Here is a 19,531-nt window from a genome sequence, read left to right on the forward strand (position 1 = left end):
CCTTTTCTTATTCTCTCTTATTTTTCTTTTCTCCTCCTGCTGTGTACTTGGATGATGTTATGTCGCTATGTTTGTTGACTTTATATTGGATTACGACTATCTCTTTTTTGTTTCCACGATGTTTTGGTTTTCTCTCATGTCGATTTTGAAGCTACACTGTGGAGAGATCATTGAGTGTTTACCATCACATTTCGCATAACGATTTCAACCCGAGAGTATCGAGAGTTCCACCTCATTTCACGCTGACTTACACAGCTAAGTAACCATCTCCTCTCGTATTTTTCCCTTTCCCTGACGCGAGCAAACACCGTGGACGGTGTTCCGTTCAAGTCTGGGGGAGGAGAGTTGATTGTATGCATGGTTAGGAGCATTTGCATAAACCATTTTGAGTTGATAGCTAGGATATGATGATATATAGGACTCGATAGAATTAGTCCGCTTTGACGACCTATGCGAACCGTCCTAGAGCTTTTGATTTAGGTTCAGGGATGAATTGTCAGTCTCTATCTGAAACGGTAACTCTCGTTCAAAATAGGCTTGAAAGGTACGTGGTGTACGTGTTAGCTGAGCCTTTTAGAGGTAGATATCTTCTGGACCAAGCGTATAAGTCTCCCTAAGAATCGTTTCCAAGACCCTTAGATCATTAGGCCGATGTTAGAGAAATAAAGGATAAATGTCATAAGTAGTTATATCCCGACATTCCTCTGTCACTGTCTCGTCAATGAAAATCATTCGAGGACATGAGTGCATAACGACTCGGGTCTAAGTTGTGGGTTGAGTATCCACGGAAAAAAAAGAAGGATACTCAGCAACTTCAACGTCCTAGAAGTCCGGGATATAAAGTCTTGAAAGAATGAACAAGTGAAAAGGAATCAACGAGCTCACGTGATTATGAGTTTGAATAAAAGACATCGAAAAAGAAAGGACAATGGCCATAATGTCTTTGGGAATATTGGTAAATAGATTTGAGAGATGTGTTTGGCAGAAAGAAGGAAATCTCTAGAGGTTCTAGGCGAAAGACTTAGACTCCATTACCAATAGAGTTGAAATGAATCGGGAGAGATCAAAATAGGGTAAGATTGATTTCGTCCAGACCAGCATAGTGTATGATTAGCGTTCTATTCTGTCGACTTCATTCTGATCTCAGCTGTCACCCATTTTCCCCCGTTTTAGACTCGTTTGTTTTTTTTTATTGACAATTTGCTCGAGACGAGCAAAGCGACAAGTCTGGGGGAGTTTGATAACACGCAAAATATCATGGATTTTTATATGATTCGTCTGACATATTTACCTGACTGTATGATATCTGAGACGTTTAAGTGCGTGTTTAGCTTCGGTTTCGCTTTGATTTAATCTTTGCAGGTACTACGCACTACGCGCGGAACAATGAGCTTGATTTAATCTTTGCAGGTACTACGCATTACAAGCGGAAAAATGAGCGAAAACCAACCGAATTTGGAATCAGAATCAAGAACCGATCGTTTCATGGCATTCCGAAATGATCGTTTCACCTCTTGGACAAGAACAGAAGATTTACTCAGAAGGCGAAACCGATCAATTCATGCTAAGAGAACCGATCGGCGGAAATTGAAGATTTGCTCAGAAATACGAACCGATCGGTTCACTACATGACGAAACGGTCGGTTCTCAGGCGAAGTTTTGGAAACATTCCGATTTCGGCCCAAAACAAAAAGAAATAAAATGGAGAAAGCTTCTAGGTTTCAAGGCATTCTGAATTTTAAGCAGAATAGTCACCCAAAAGCAGAGAAAAGAGGGAGATTATCAGGAAGCAAGAAATTGGAGTAGAAGACGGAGATCACGAAGCCGAGAAATCGACTAAGAGTTTCTTCCTTATTCTATTTTACAATGTCTTGTTGTATTGATATGAACCCTGTCGTTTCAATGCATAGCGAGTAGTCCCCTTGCTGCGGGTTAGGGACCGAAACAAAATCGCTATCCAGGTCCTGGTGAATCCCGGAAGCGGATCCATGTCATGACAGGAGCATCAACATCAGCAATGTGTGAGAGTACACTTAATTTTGAATGAAAAAGAGACAAAAATTATATAATAATGTTGTATTGTATTTCATGTACTTTGATTATTTGTTTTATTGTATTCCATTTACTTTTGTATGTGTAAACATATTAAAAAATATTAAATAAGTTCATCTCATATGACTACCGATTGTGACCCATTGTGACCAGCATGTGACCAATGTGACCAAAGTCAATTTTGCATTATGTGACCATTGTGATCAGATGTGACATGTGACCAAGTGACAAAGGTAAATATAGGGTTTAACGTGTATTTTAAAATTTGGTATGTTATAATAAGGTATAAGGAACATAAATATAATATTGTTGAGAATTTTACAAAACATTATAAGTAGGTTATAATACAAAACCACAAAAAACATCAAAATCCTTCATAAAAGACTATGAACACTTGTGGAACACATATGGAAAGACTACTTTTACATGCAAAATTCGTAAGAATCCATTTTAACACTTCAATACAGTAACAAGGGGTTTATGTGGAACATGTAACCACATTCGTATCGATTCAATTGAAAGAATCGACAAATTCGATCCTTGTGACCATGTGTGACCAACTTTGATCCCATGTGACCGAAAAAATATAGGACCCAATTTTGAAATTGCGCAATTTTTTGTAGGACCCAATGTCATCCAAGTGTTCAGAAATATTACGGTTTACAATTCAACCCTGGGACCCGTCATTTCATTAATTTTTTAAGGCAAATTTTTTTTCCCTCCAACATTTTAATGCCAAATTTTTTTTCCCTACTACTGCGTGAATAACCATTTGCGTGAGATTTTGTTGACGGTGTAATTAAAGAAGTTCAGACATATAATAAACAAAAATCCATAATTAAAAATTCATAAGTTAGTGTTTTACAAAAAACATAGCAAGGTCATATTTAGGTGAAATAAAACATATTCAGTCCTACTTCTGCTGAACTTGGCCATTTGCAAATATGGAGGCTGTCAACTGCTCATGGATCATGGAGATGTTGGCATCACAAATCATTGGGCACAACATTTGTTCTTTCCCAAGGCATATCGCATCGACATACTTCGCAGCAAAAGCACCGCAGTCACAGCCGTTGGCATTCTCAGGTAGTCCCTCCACATACTCAATCTCCAGTTCATCGCCATCAGAGAAAGAATCTGACCCAGCAAGGAGACCAGCCTTGGGAATAAGACGACTTAGTTTCTGAACTACATTCTCCACATTGACCCTTAATCTCAGTTGACAGTAAAAAAAACTTGGAGCAATTTCTCATTGAAATCCACAGAATGACATTCCAATGGCAACTGATTTGATCGTCTGAAAGGGATGGAATGTTAAGTACACTTACAAAGCCATTGTAAGTTATCAAAGGTGTTCCTACACACCCAATTGGAAGTTTTCTTTTGAAGTACGGCTCGAGATCTCTCAGAGTTGACAAGTCACCTGATTTTTCCCATCACTTGATGTGTTCCGTGAAAATATTGTCACAAACCATATAATTGCTTCCTATATAGGTCACCGGATTGTTTATAACGCGAAGTCGTAACTCATACATTGCCTCCTCAATATGCTACAAAAAAACAGCAACAACATATTTCAGAAGTTTGTACCATGTGACCAAATTTACATGGTACCATGTGACCGAATTACATGATACCATGTGATCAGGTGATATGGTACCATGTGACCAAGATACGTGTGACCTTGTTACGTAAGATAACTTAATGTAAACTTACAGTATCTGTGAGCCATACTCCCACTTGTAGAAGATCTTCCCAAAATTTTGACGTACGTATTCCATCCAATTTTGGCTTCCACAATCGTGTCTCTCGTGGCTTCTTCATAAACTCCCATAGAGTGTTGGCGAGTGGACCGGATGCTTCTACAAATTCCGGATTCCTGATCAGACCTCCACTCGGGTGGACACACTCTAGATTCCATACAAAATGCCTTTTCTTCACTCGATGAAGGCAGAATTCCTTTCTCAGTTCCGACCGCAGCAACGTCATCCTCAGAAGCTTCTTCCTCATCGTCGTCTTCCTCAGCAACATCCTCCTGGGCAGTGTTGCTTCGACCTCTGCCGCTGCCCCTACCTCTGCCTCTGCCTCGGGCTCTGCCTCTACCTCTACCTCTGTCTCGACCTCCTACAGCCTGAGACTGAGTTCTTTTGGCCGGTGGACCAGTTGATATTGGTCCTACATAAGGGCTTCTTTTGGACGACCCATCAATAAGCTTCCTTTTTGTTCTTTTCAACTGCTATGTATCAGAGGAGTCAACTGCTGGTGGAGGTTGATTGACTTCATGTTCAACAGGGGGGCAGAAATATCTGTGTCTTCATTGGATTTAGCAGCTGATTCTTTGTCAGAAGATTCATCGGCTGTCTCATCCTCCTCGGTTCCCTCACCCTCTTCGCCATATGCGTCATCCTCTTCAGAATCTTCATCGGTTGCCTCACCCACATCACCATCGGCGTCATCCTCTTCTTCCGTGTTCTCATCGTCACCGCCAGCATCATCATCACTATCATTTTCTTCAGCATCTTCTTCGGGGACATTTCCTGAACAAAAAACAAGATATACACAGATTAATTAAACCATGTGACCAAGTAAATATGGTCCCATGTGACAAAATGACAAAGTTTGAATACCTTCTTCCTGCTTCTTCGTCCATGGAAGAAAGATCAACCTCTTTAGGCGAGGACTCTTTCTCCTTGCTCAATGCCTCTTTCTCCTTAGGAGACAGTTCTTTCTCCGTAACCAATGCCTCCTGGGCACTTGTCTTCTCTTTTTCTGACTCCAATGGAGTCACGTCTCTCGGTCTTAACTCAAAAACTCCAACATCTTGATCATAATATTCGTCGGTACCGACAGAACCCATCAAAGGACTTGTCGTAACTCTTTCTTTCGCAACAGGACTTTTTCTGAGGTTCTCTTGCACTGTGGACCTGGGCGTTGCTGTGGACCTGGGCGTGGATATGTCCTTATCTACCGATCTGCCACCGGGTTCTCCTGCACTGTGGGACTTGGGACAAATCCCTCTTTTCCAAGGAGTCCAACTTCCTTTAAAAACCCTCTCACAACATCAATGATTCTCATCTCGGATGCTTTAATTTCGGCCCTGAAATCGGTCTTCAATTCGGTCTTCAGTGCTTCGAGACTTGACACTCCGTGAACTCTTTGTGCTCCCTTTTGTATCCCTTGTTATGGTATGACTCTTTGTTGCGGTTGTTGTCGTTGTTGTGGTTATTGTTCTTGTTCTTCTTCTTCTTCTTCTTCTTCTCATCCCTCATCTTCTATTTCATCTTCATCTACCAAACTTTTCCCCTTCTTCTTTTTCTTTGAAGAATTTCTGGAACGAATTTTCATTTCATGGATTTTTTTTCCAGTATATGCTCTCCGGATTCTTCTCAAGATATTGCATCCATACTTTAACCGTTGGATCTTCACTTCTGATGTCAGAAATCTAGGCGAATAAATTCGATCAAGTTATAATAACCTAGAATCAACAAATACCGCAAGTGTACGAATCGATTGTAATAGCTAGGGTCGAACACAGGGACAAAAGTTAAGCAAAGAATTCAGTTCAAATCCAAGTCTAGATCCAGAGAAAATATGAGAATATGGTGGAAAGTATCAAAGCAAATAACTAAAATTGGTTGTAACTATGAAAGGCAAACACTGCAGGTTTCAGAATTGCTTTACATGCAAGGATCTTCTCTAAAGATGCAGATCTCTGTAATTCATAAATCCAATTCGGGGAATTCATGCTCTACAATAGAAATTAACTTTCTCGAGTTTAATCTCACTATCCAGACTTTATCCTATTAATCTCTCGATTCAATAATGTAAATCCTGGATGCATGAACGAATGCTATCATAATTCCTAGGCAGATATTCATTTCTCGATGCAATACATGTTCCATCTATTGAGTTATTTCCAGATTATAATCCCATATGTCTATGCGAATTAAAACCCTAAGTTCATTCAATCAAGTGGCCAACAGGATCAAAAGCATTAATCTCAACTCAATAAACCGAATAGAATAAATAAATCCACGGAGTCTGGAATTAAAAACAATAGATCCCTACATAGCTCGTTTCTCTTCCATTATAGGAGGTAAAACCACACAGTTTGCAACATCTGGGTCATCGATGCTCCATTCACAACAATCGGGGACCGAATACACAGTTGTTTCATAAGCGTGACCCCATGTTTCACGCAGATAATATGGAGAACACAAGTCTGGTATCATATTTGCTTTTCCAACCTTATGAAGTGTTGCGATTGCGTGACTGCATGAGATCTTATCAATATCAAACACTCTACAACTGCACGATCTATATCCGATTTTGACCAAGTATTTTCTACCTTTTTCACCGGTCACCTCAAACTCTTCTGTAATAGAGTTCAACACAATACCTCATACGTACACGCCATCTCGTAACGCTCATGTAGCACTTTGTCAACATGCGGTGTCATTTTTTGAGAATCATCGGCACATCTTGCTTCCACTCGACGCCGATCGAACCATTCCACAGTCTTTGAAAGATATATATCAAGCATGCCTAGCACCGGAAACCTTTTTGCTTTCTTCAAAACAGAGTTGATTGATTCAACCCCATTTATAGTCAACAAGTTGTACCTTTCACGCTTAAATTTACACCTCCTCATTTCTCAGGATCAATTTCTTCTTTCTACATATAGTCGGCAACTTTGGGATACCTACAAAAATGAAGACTCATGGTCTCAGGGTGACATCATCTAGATTAGCCGATTTGGTACTAATGGACAGAGATCACATGGTACCATATTTACTTGGTCACATCTTGTGTCATGATCACATGGTACCATGTGACCATGGTCCCATGGTACCATTTCAACATGGTCACATGTTTCTGATTTGTCGATTCTTTATAATGGTTAGAAAGTTCCTTCTGATCAATAAATCGCTCTTCAAACTCGTGCAACGTATACGCTTCCGCGCATTTGAAAAACCTTTCTGCGACAGTTTCACCTCTTGAACTCTTTCTTCTCATGTCGATCTGATATCACAACGATATCAGGCCCATCTAGGATTGTATTTATTAATCTTTCCATAAATCACCTCCATGATGCATCTTTTTCTCTATCGATAATAACCCATGCCAATGGATATTGGTGGTGGTCACCGTCTTGTGCAGTTGCAACAACTAACGTACCCTTGTACTGGCCTGTAAGAAAGGTTGCATCAATAGCAACCACTTTACGCATGTAATTCCATCCTTTAACTGTTGCACCCAATGCAATGAAGAGGTATTTGAAGCTTCTGCCATCCGTGTCTAACTCAAGACTTATAATTGTCCCAAGATTTCTCTTCTACAACATGTACAACCATCCAGGAAGCTTCCTAAAATGCTCTGCAGGATCACCTCGAATCTCACTTTCAGCTTTGTGCTTCCCTCGTAACGCCGTCAAATATGTTACGGTTGTGTCATACTTTGCTTTGACACGTTCTATTATTTCATGTGCAGAAGGAGTGCTATCAAGTTTACCGGGAAATTCATCCTTCAAATAATCTCTAACCAATTTTTTTGTACCTCTCATACTTTTGTTTGATTCGGAAACGGGTTTGCAATTGTGAATGGGATTGTGTTTTCTTACACTCCAACGCTTCGAGTTTAGGATCAATGTCGTATGCAACCTCCAATTACAGCCGGATTCGGCAAATTGGCATCTTATTTCCCATAACTTCTTATCAGACCTCATCGTAGTATACCTAAAACGAGCCATAGCTGCACCCTTTTGAACATATTCTTGCGCAGCTTCCTTATCGTCAAACTCATGACCAACTGTTATATTTAATCCATCACTGAAAATGAATACAGAATCAGAAAACAAAGAGTCATCCACAATCTGAAGCTCCAAATCATCACCAATCATCATCATCATCATCATCATCATCATCATCATCATCATCATCATCATGATAACCAATACACTCTTAGTCCACTTGAATGTTCACTATCAGAAAGATGTATAACTTCTGGCACATTATTACTCCCAACTTTACTCTTAAAATTTGGGCTCAACATAAAACAATCGTCATAGTCTACAACACCTCGTTTCCCATTTCCTCCAACAACACTACCATCAATAGAAATTATAGCCTCTTCTTCAACGTTTTCTTCAGCATCAATTTTCATACGTAACTCTCCTATCTCCACATAAAGCATACCTTGCAATCCATTTATTTTATCCAACAAATAAATATGAACGTGCTTGTCATTCCATACGTAAGTCGGCTTTCTGTTTTCTTTGACATTTGGCAAATAACTTAACCTGATCTCCGTTTTATCTTTCTCCACCTTCATCTCAACACATAACTCTCAAACAAGTTCACTATAGGTTTCCTCATAGAGGGGGCAAAAGAACAATAATCTTTGATTTTCCCTTAACTTTTCTTCCCATTCATATTCTCCATTTTTATTCAATATCCACCTACCATCATACAGAAAGTATACAATTGTCGATCTCTCATCTTATCCGTCCATCGTAGCTGTAGAAAGCACAAATACAAAATGCAGATCAATTCAACTATTATGGACTATGTGACCATGTGACCATGTGAATATAATACCATGTGACCATTTGACCATGTGACCATGTGACCATTATTACCATTCTGACTATTCTGGACCATGTGACCATGTGACACTGTGACCATGTGAATTCTTCACCCTGTAACCATTATTACCAATCCTACTATTATGAATCATGTGATCATGTGACCATGTGGACATGGTACCACGTGACCATGTGGACATGGTACCACGTGACCATGTGAACATAGTCTCATGTGACCATGTTAATATAGTACCATGTGACCATGTAAACATAGTACCATGTGACCATGTGAAGATAGTACCATATCATTCTTGAAACCTATGACAACCGTTATTCTAATGAATCGTGACTAATGTCACCATGTCACTTTGTGATCATGTGACCGTGTGACCGTGTGGCCATGTCACCAACTCCTCTCTACTGTGACCCGACATTTGTTTATAGTGATACTCTAGAAACAACATCTCAAACCCAGATCCGACCCAGATCTATGACTATACTATATTATAAAAGATAAAACTTCAAAAACATCAACAATTAGAAGAAAAAAGGTGGAAGAAGCATCACTGTTCATCTTATAAACACCAACAACCATCAATGTGGACGAAAAAAAATAAGATTTTCACAATTGCTTACCTATTTTCAAATTCTTCGATAATTTCGCACTGATTTTGTTTTGATTTCTAACGATTTTGGAGAAAAAATCGAAAGATTAAGAGGTGAGAGAAAGTGTAGGAGAAAGAGCTCAATGTCGACGAGGGAGAGAGAGGCAGCAGAGAGAAACCAGAAAGAGAGAGGAGAGAGACAACTAAACCATATTTTTTGGGGGGATTTTTTTATTAAAAAATTAAATACAAAAGGGTATTTTAGTCATTATTGGAGAGGGTATATTAGAAGATGAATTTTTTTTTAAGGGGAGGGTATATGTGGATGTTGATGTAGCACATTAAAGGTATAACGGAAGTTGCCCCGTTTGTAGTTATAACATTGTTTGGTAATATCGTGGGATGAATCGAAGTTTACAGAATTATAACATATTTTTTAATGTGTTTAACAAAAAAAAGGTAATATTTTATGTTTATTTTAAATTTTGGGACTTAAATTAAACTATATTTATAATATATTTCTATCGTTTTACGTTTTCATAATTTAATCATGAAACTATATCATCAATTTATTACTTTTTTAAAACGTATTATTGATCAGAACCGTAGCAATACACGTTTTCTTACAACGCCAAAAATATCGTATAAAAATAGCCTATTATCGAGTGAACGAAATAATTTAGATTGGGCCCTGGACCGCAGTGAGTACGACTTATTTTAATATGGACTCAGTCAGTCTCCGAAATGGGCTAAAAGCCCAATTACACAAACGCACGCCGTGTAGTTTTTGTTTCCATGAATGCAAAACGGCACGACCTTGGTTACCCAAAATTTGAAAAAGAAAAAACATGCAAGATCCATATTTCCCTCCTTAAACATAAAGTACGATTCAATCCAATGGTCTTTCTGCCTATACCATCGAAGCATAGTATTTTTTTAGAATCAAAAGAAAAAAAAAGCACAGAAAAAGACATAAGAATCCAAAAACAAGGATCCACACGACACTACATTTGATCATTGTCATCAAGTGATTGAACTCAATCACAATTAAAACATATTATTTTTTATTAATTTAGATCAAACAGAAACGTAGTAAAGAGTGCTAAGAGACGTAGATATGGATCTTGACGGCGAGGGTGAATACGCAAACGAGGGCGAAGTAGAGAAGCGAGTGGACGATGACAGCGGGCGCACTTGTCTGAAAATTACCAAACTCGACGCATCTATTTCGTCCCGGCAGCTGAAACAGAAGTCCCGGCGTTAACAATACAAACAATATTACAGCCACTAACACCGGTCCCCAATCCGACATGATTTTATGTATGTGTTTCCTAGGGTTTTTGTTGCAGTGATGATATTTGGGATGAGGAAGAAAGGTAGGATTTGATCTTATACGGCTAGGAAAAGTGAAACGGGGAATGTTTTGATGATCTGTGAGGTGTGTGGGGTGGAGGGTTGGTCCATGAAGTTACCGTTTGATACGATTCTATACGTATCGGCAAAGTTTTTTTTTCATTTATTTTTTTTTTTATTTTTGTTTCACCTTTTTAGGGTTTCTATGCAATGGGTGTTCACTAAAATTTCAGCTTTTTTTGTTTTTCTTCATATGCATTTATTGATTGGATTTATAAGATTCTGATCAAGGTTAAATGGAAAAATTAAACTTTAATTATGAATTTCGAAGATTTTATGCAATAGAAAACGATCCAAAATAAATCTATAATAAACTCCAAACGATATAGGATAAAAATAATAATTTGATTCATATCTTGTGTGTTAGCAAATCTCTTTTTATGAAAAAAAAAATTTAATACTTTTGACGCGTGAGTTATTTTTTGGTAATTTGGTATCTTGAATCGAAACCTAAATTAATCCTAAAATTAAAAAAAATCTATATGAATAACCTTTTTAAATTCGTGTTTCGAATTCTGGACGGGACAAACGTCAAAACACTCTATGTTCACTAGTTGAATTGACCAAGTTTGAGTCTATCGATGAGAGTTAATTAGTGATCAAAGGCTTCAACTATTTCTGCAACAACATGAAAATTTAATATATTAATACGCCTTTATTATGTGTATATATTTTTAGCTCTAATTAATAATAATCGATTCTAAATCAGAGTAAATGGGTTTCGATGATTAACGAGCATCCGAGTTTCGGATATTCCACGAATATAAAAATGCAGTATCTAAAAAACAAGATATTTTTATCCATGTTAGGTTCCAATACACGTGGTGGACCACTCCACAAGTTTCCACCGGAGATAAATCTCATTAACCTAACATATGCTTTAATAATAATCTTTTAAACATTATTGAGGGAAAACCAAATCGGTAGAGAGAGAAAATCCTTCTCCCTCTCTCTACCTTTCCCTTTTCCATTCTCACCCAAAAATCCCTAATCGACTGTATCTTCTTCGTCGATCCCGGCCGGCGCCGTCGCTGGCCGGCCATCACTAGCTCTTGAATGCCTCCTCAACTTCGGTCCAGCTCAGTTCCGCCCAAATCGACCCAACCAAAATGTCTCCAACCCATTCTCCCTCCACCACCTCCTTCACACCTCCCTCGACCTTCGGCTCGTCCCACTGACGCGGAGGTAAAATCCAGCTCCACCCAGACTCTTTCCACTGATTTTGTTTTGATTTCTAACGATTTTGGAGAAAAAATCGAAACTAGGCAAGCGATGGGTGTTGCCCCGCACCATAGCGGATTCCTCTGCTCCGATTCCACAAACGAGCTCAGCAACAGCTGTCATACCATCTTCTCCTTCCCAACCAACGGATGGATGCCATATAAACCCAGGCTCAACCTGGAGCAAAATCCTGCAATCTTCACTCCGAACTCTGAAGAAGACAGGTAATCCAACAATACTTCCTTCGGGTGTTCCCTCCGTCGATATCTCGACTGAATCTCTGACAAACTCAGCAGCTGAGTGGAAGGATTTTCTCCTCGGACAGTTTTACAGAATCCCGCCCTCTATTGGTAGAGTTATAGGCTTGGTTAATGCCCTGTGGCCGAGGAAAAAAGCCAGAGTGAAGGGCCAAGACCTAGGGAAAGGCACTTTCTTGTTTAAAATGCCGGACGAACCAACAAAGTTACATGCGCTAGGCCGGAATATATGGTATGTGGGTTCCTGCCCCATGTTTGTGTCGCCATGGACTCCAAACCATAATCCATCCAAACCTCCACTCACGTCGGTGCCGACCTGGGTATCATTTAGCCAGGTTCCGTACCAGTTATTCACAAATGACGGGCTAAGTAGAATTGCTACATGCATTGGAGACCCTCTCTATCTTGATCGTGCAACAGCCAAGAAAGAGAATGTAAACACAGCAGCGAGGATCTATATTGAGGTTAACCTCCAGAAGGTATTACCCAAGGAGATCAATGTCAACCTCCCATCGGGTGAATCACGCTCTATTCTCGTCAACTACGATTGGCTTCCTCCAAATTGTAGTGTCTGCAGAGAAGTCGGTCATACAGGATCTCATTGCTACCGAAATCCGGAGGCCAAGCAGCCTGTCAAAGGTCCGAGTGCTCACTCTCGACGTGGTCGACTGGTTGCCGGTAGGTTGGAACGGTCTAATCCACCAACCCTGGAAATTGATCACTCTGACTAGATCAGTAGTAAGCATCAACCTCAGGCTCAGCTTGTTCCGGAAGTCTCTCCCACTAGTCAGCCTCAATCTCTTGGCTCGACCCTACCTGATTCCGTTGATCAACCCATGAAGGAACCAGACCCTATCATCCACCCTATGGACTCTGATGACTCGCTCTGTGATCCTATCTCTATTTCTGATCCCCATCCGCAGACGGCTGTGGCATCTCCACCAGCCCTCCAAGCAGCTCAGATTACTAATACCTCTACCCCCAAGCCAGATTCTCAGCCTCCACCCGCACAATCTACGGCGATGAAAAAGGAGAAAGGCAAAGGCAAAGGGAATAGAGGTGGTCGAAAGGCCACGTCGATCGCCTAATTCAATAAGGGATCCATGTTTTTTGTTCAAAACATAAGAGGTATAAATGCCAGACGGAAACGGGTTTTACTTCGCAAGTGGATTTTGGACAATAAATTACTAGCGGGAGGTATTATCGAGAGTCATATCAGAAAGGAGAATGAAGTTAGGATCCGAACAGCCATTCCCCCGGACTGGCGATTTTATTGAAATCATGAAGATGATAATTCAGGCAGAATATGGATAGTCTGGCACCCTCGGTGAGTGTTCTGATCTATGAATCATCGGCGCAGGCAGTAACTTGCAGAGTTTAGATGCTAAGGGACACTATAACCTTCACTGCTACAGTGGTTTATGGGAAAAATCAGTCGCAAGACAGAATAAGCCTCTGGACTACTCTTCGCAACCTTAGTGCTTACCCTCCCCTTGTAAGATCTCCTTGGCTAGTGGTGGGAGATTTTAATCAACCACTCAAGTTGACTGAAAGATCAGATTATCCATCTATCTTCGCTCAAACACAGGGCATGGAAGTAATGGAGCACTGTATGTCGGAGACGGGGCTAACAGACATAGAGTGAAAAAGGGGCTATTCTTCACATGGTATAACAACCAAACTTTATCCCCTTTGGCGGTGAAATTAGACAGAGCGTTGGCAAATGTGATGTGGAAAAATGATTTCCCGACCACGTATGCTGAATTTCAACCTCCGGGCTGGTCTGATCATGCGGCGTGTGTGGTGCATGCTGAGGAAATTTTCTACCTTCAGAAATCCCGAATCAAGTGGTTGCGGGAAGGGGACCGTAAGTCTAGCTACTTCCATAAGGTAGCTAAAGCCCGAGTTTCCCGAAACCACATCCACTACCTGATGGACGATCAGGAGAATAAACTATCATCGCCGGATGAGTTGAAATCACATGCTGTGGAATTTTTCTGCTCTTTGATTGGGACAAGGAATCAGTTGGTGCAGGTTCCATGAGGGTTCCCTCAGTGAGTGACCTCCAACATATCCTTACCCCTCAGATTGGCACTTGGAATTAAGACTCTCTCTTACAAATTCCTTCAGCGGAGGAAATAGTTCTGACGTTGCGGAGGATGCCAAATAGAAAGACCCCGGGGCCAGATGGTTTCGGTAAGGAGTTCTACTTGGATGCTTGGGACTCGGTTGGAAGTGATTTGATTGCTGCGGTGCATGAATTCTTCAGGTCTGGGAAAATGCTAGGACAGATGAATTCAACAGCCATAGTGTTGATTCCGAAAACGCTGACAGCTGACTCCTTAAACGACTACAGGCCAATAAGTATGTGTAACCTGTCATACAAGATTATTTCGACGATCCTGGCTTCCCGGCTGAAACCTATGCTGCAAGCGATAATATCTCCCAACCAAGCAGCCTTCTTGGAAGGGAGATTGATGATGGATAATATTCTTCTGGCTTCAGAATTGGTTAGAGACTATAACCGCAATATTCAGCCCTGCAGCGCGATGTTAAAGATAGACATCCGGAAAGCCTTTGACTCACTTCATTGGGAGTTCGTTATTAACATCCTTAAGACGCTACAGTTGCCCCCTAAGTTTACTCGATGGATTGAAAGCTACGTCACTACAACCAGCTTCTCTATTTCGATTAACGGTGAGCTTACGGGTTTCTTCCGCGGTATGAGAGGATTACGACAAGGTGACCCTCTGTCTCTATATTTGTTCATATTAGCAGTGGACATTTATTCGAGAATGCTTGATAATGCAGCGAGGGCCAATAGGATTAGACTTCACCCAAAATGCAAGGACCCTATGATTACCCACCTTGTATTTGCCGACGATATCATGATATTCACAGAAGCATACAGTCGCTCTTTGGAGGAAATCAGGGATGTCACTACATCTTTTGGAATGATGTCCGGACTCTTCATTAATCAGGAAAAATCTGAGATCTTCTTTAGTGGTGGTTCGACAACAGAAAGGGAGACATTGCTACAGATTTCTGGGATGTCACCGGGCACACTACCGATTCGTTATCTAGGGGTCCCTCTCAGCCCCTGGCGCCTATCTAGCTCTGATTTTCTCCCTCTCATTGACAAGATCAAAGGCAAGGTGTCAAGATGGACAACTAAGTTTCTATCGGCTGCTGGAAAAATCCAACTGGTTGTGTCGGTTATTTATGGCTTGGTCAACTCATGGTGTGGTGTTTTTATGCTTCCTAAGTGTGTGACAAAGAAGATTGACAGTATTTGCTCCGAGTTTCTATGGAAGAAATCTGAAGCGAACTCCTACTCATCTCGATTTTCTTGGGAAACCATTTGTTCTCCTAAGAAGGAAGGTGGCCTTGGCATTAGGAGACTACAAGATATTAACATGGTATTCGTCTAAAGCAGGTATGGTCCATATTCTCCAAGAAACAATCTTTATGGGTTGCATGGCTGTTGAAGAATTCACTGAGACTTAGAGGATATTGGGATACTCGCCCGAGTGCGAGACACTCATGGACTCTACGAAAACTTCTAACTCTCAAAGAATTGGTCAAGACTTTCTTGAGACAACAGGTGGGGGATGGAAATAGGCAAGCTTTTGGCATGACTCTTGGACTCCTCTGGGACCATTGCTTGATTATGTTGGAGACAATGGTCCTTCATTGTTGTGTATTGCGAGGAAAGCTACGGTTAAGGCAGCTTGTAAGGATGGCGATTGGCATTTGCCGGAAGCACGAAATGATCGCATTCAGCAGGTACAGACTACCCTTTCTGCTATCACTCCTCCATCAGATAGAAAGGACCTGATATCCCTCTTTGGAGGCAATCTGATGGCTCTTATAAGCCAAACTTCAACTCGTCCTCCACCTGGAACCTTGTTCGACAGGCAGGTACACTCGTGTCATGGTTCGGGGTGATTTGGTTTAAGTTAACAACTCCGAGGCTTACGTTTATACAATGGGAAGCCTGTCGTGAGAGACTTCCAACCAGAGATCGGTTGTTGCGATGGGGTCTACTAAGTTCAGCCACCTGTATTCTATGTGGGACTGCAGATGAGACACATGACCACCTCTTTTTTGATTGTGCGTACAGTTCGGAGGTGTGGTGTCCAATGGCTAGGAGAATATGGGCCAACCCTCCGATCACACTCTCTGAATGTGTATTGTGGATTACAGATCCCGCACACGAAGAAATACACAATCGTCGTCTTATAGCGAAGACTCTACTACAGATTGCAGTGGAGGCTGTTAGTGCAAGTATTTGCACTTGTGTTTTGGTTGTTAAAAGATTGTTGCCGGTTCAACAACTTATGAGAGATTTCAGGAGAAGAATCCGGCGAAGATTGCACTCGAGCAAATCTGAGGTACAACTGACGAGATTTCAAATAGAGTCAAAGACCGAAGAGATAAAGTCAAAGGCTGAAGAGATAGAGTCAATAACAAGAGATAAGGCGAGATCTTGAAGATAGACTCGAAATCAGCAAGAATCAAGAAGAAGTAAATCCAATCACTTCGTGGAGATCTAAAGACGAACCAGAAGAGTTTAAATAGAGGGTCAAACGCATATCAGCTCTACAGAGAGCATGAACATAATTTCTTAGTCTATTCCGTTCAGTGAGTGTGTTCTCATTATTTGGTGAGTGCGAGTCTGAGAGGGAGACCGATTGGGCAAATCTCTTTTCTCTGGTGAGTGATTTATGTTGTGAGGTTTTTTTATCAGTAGAATTCATTGTGAGATGGGAAGAAACTCAGGGGGAGTTTCGGGTGTGTGTAGTAAGTACGATTCTTACAACAAAAAGTGAGTTGTACTTGACTATCTTTCTCAAGTGAATAGAACTGATTAGTTTTCCGCATTACTCTTTGAGTGTTCAACTTTTTCAATTGGTATCAGAGCTGGTCACTGATCGTAGGCGAAAGATCCTCTCATATCAGTGTACGTGTTGAATAGTCAATATGGACTCACTCAAAGAGTTTCAGTCTCTGGGAAGATCCACAATTCTCGATTTCGAGAATTATAGTTTTTGGAAAGTGAAAACTATGAATCTCATCAAAGGGATTGATGAAGATGCTTGGAGTTCAGTAGAAGAAGGATGGAGTGCCCCAATCGACGTGAAGGAAGGAAAAGAGATTCTGAAACCCAGATCTGAGTGGACACCTTCAGAAAAGCGAGCATCAGCACTGAACTCAAAAGCTATAACCATTATTTTCAACACAGTTGATAAGGACGAGTTTAAGCAAATTCAAGGGTGCAAGTCAGCAAAAGAAGCCTGGGATGCGTTTGAATTGATTCATGAAGGAACTTCAAGTGTCAAGCGCACAAGGAGAGATCTAATCAAGCATCAGTTCAATATGCTTCAAATGGGAGAAAACGAGAGTGTCAAGGAATTCTGTGGTAGGCTGAATGCATTGGCAAACGAAGCAGAGGTCCTTGGAAAGACCTATCGAGATAAATAGCTCGTGGCAAAACTCCTGGTAAGCTTACCCAAAAAGTTTGTCTCATAAATCTGCTTTTATTATGGTAAACAATGTGGATACTATCAGTTTCAAAGAGACAGTTGGGGCTTTTGCTGCTCACGAGTTAGAACTGGAACTATATGAAAAGCCTAAAGGAGTGACTCCAAACAAGGGGTTGGCACTTCATGTTCCATAGTCATCTGAGGCTCCCAGCCAAGTATCACTGGAAGAAGATATGGCGATGATTGTGAAAAAATTCAACCGGTTTTTTAAGAAAAAACCAGGTATCACTGGCAAAGCAGAGTCGAGAAATTCTGGAAAATATCTGGAATGTCAGGGTGCGGGTCACTGGAAGGCTGAATGTCCTAGCATTGCCAAGAGGGAGGCAATGTTGAAAAATCTGAAGGATCTTCAATGCTATGAGTGCAAAGGATATGGGCACACGAAGAACGAACGTGCGATTGGAAAAACAAGAGGTAAATCTCTGATCACTCATGAAGAGATTGATACCGATTATGATGAAGAAAGTGGAGAAGAGATGTCAAATTTTGTTGCATTCATTGGAATAATCGAAGAGACTGATGAAGAGATATCCGAAGAAAATCTGTACAAGGATATGTCAATGTTGTACGACATCAACACAAGATTGATCAAAGAACAGAAGGAGAATGAGGCAAAGATTGTTGAAATCAAGAAGCAGCTGGATACGAAAGTATCAGAAGTTGATGATCTGAAGAAGCAACTAAAGGAGAAAGAGGAGAAGATTATCCTATTACAGAATCAGTTGAAAGGTACCATGATGAAGTGATCTCACAAGTACAACAGACTCCAAAGATCAAGATTGATCTATATCCAAGACAAAGACCGCAGAATTATCGTGAGCATCGCACTTGTTTCTACTGTGGAACAAGAGGTCACATCAGAATAAATTGCTACTACTTGCAAAATTATCAGGTACCACACGCCCTAAGATGGAGGCAAGTCTGGAGAAGAAAAGATGTCTCGAGGTGTAATGTGGCATACACTTCTGAACTGAAGTCAAGCGAACAACGGTGGTATTTTGACAGTGGATGCTCACGTCACATGACAGGAGATGTCAGTATGCTGTCTACATTCGAAGAAAATCTCAAAGGAGGAAACGTGACATTTGGAGATGGAAGAAAAGGAAAGATCTTGGGCAAAGGAAATCTGGATGCATCAGGACTGCCCAAACTTACAGATGTCAATGTTGTCCAATGACTCAAGGCAGATCTCATAAGCATTAGTCAACTGTGTGACTCTGGATTTCAGGTAAATTTCACTAAAGATGTTTGTGTTGTTACAAATTTTCTTGGAGATTGTGTGTTGACAGAAAAAAGAACTCCAAGTAATTGCTACACTTGGGTAAATCCTGACGAAAGCACTCAAAGTGAGAAGTGCTTCACAGCAGCTGACTCTGAACTTGAGTTATGACATCAACGATTGGGACACATTAACACAAGGTCATTGGTAAAGCTATCAAGGTCAAATGTTGTACGAGGATTACCTGAGTTATCATCGCAGGTAACACTGGTGTGTAAAGCATGTCAACTTGGAAAGCAAATCAAGATGAATCATAAAATGATCGATGGGATACACACATCTGAAATCCTTGAGTTGATGCATATGGATTTGATGGGACCAATGCAGACGGAGAGTCTTGGAGGAAAGAGGTATGTGTTTGTATGTGTTGATGATTTCTCACGTTTTACTTGGGTCAGGTTCTTAAGAGAGAAGTCAGAAACATTGGGTGTATTCGAACACTTATGGCTGCAACTCCGAAATGGAAAAGGAAGTGTTCAGAGAATTCAGAGTGATCATGGGCGTGAATTTGAAAATGAACAGTTTGCAGAATTCTGCAACAAATATGGGATTGTCCATGAGTATTCTGCACCTAA

General features: G+C 40.7%; 1 protein-coding gene across 1 annotated transcript; it reads right to left on the reverse strand.

Moving 5' to 3' along the window:
* Positions 1–10,262: 10,262 nt before the first annotated feature.
* LOC104822794 lies at positions 10,263–10,583 on the reverse strand. The gene has a single exon (XM_010554143.2). The coding sequence runs from the start codon at positions 10,550–10,552 to the stop codon at positions 10,343–10,345; it is 210 nt and encodes a 69-aa protein (XP_010552445.1). The 5' UTR covers positions 10,553–10,583; the 3' UTR covers positions 10,263–10,342.
* Between the last annotated feature and the right edge of the window lie 8,948 nt (positions 10,584–19,531).

This window comes from Tarenaya hassleriana, unplaced genomic scaffold (genome assembly GCF_000463585.1).
Source record: "Tarenaya hassleriana unplaced genomic scaffold, ASM46358v1 Cleome373, whole genome shotgun sequence".
Lineage (NCBI taxonomy): Eukaryota > Viridiplantae > Streptophyta > Magnoliopsida > Brassicales > Cleomaceae > Tarenaya > Tarenaya hassleriana.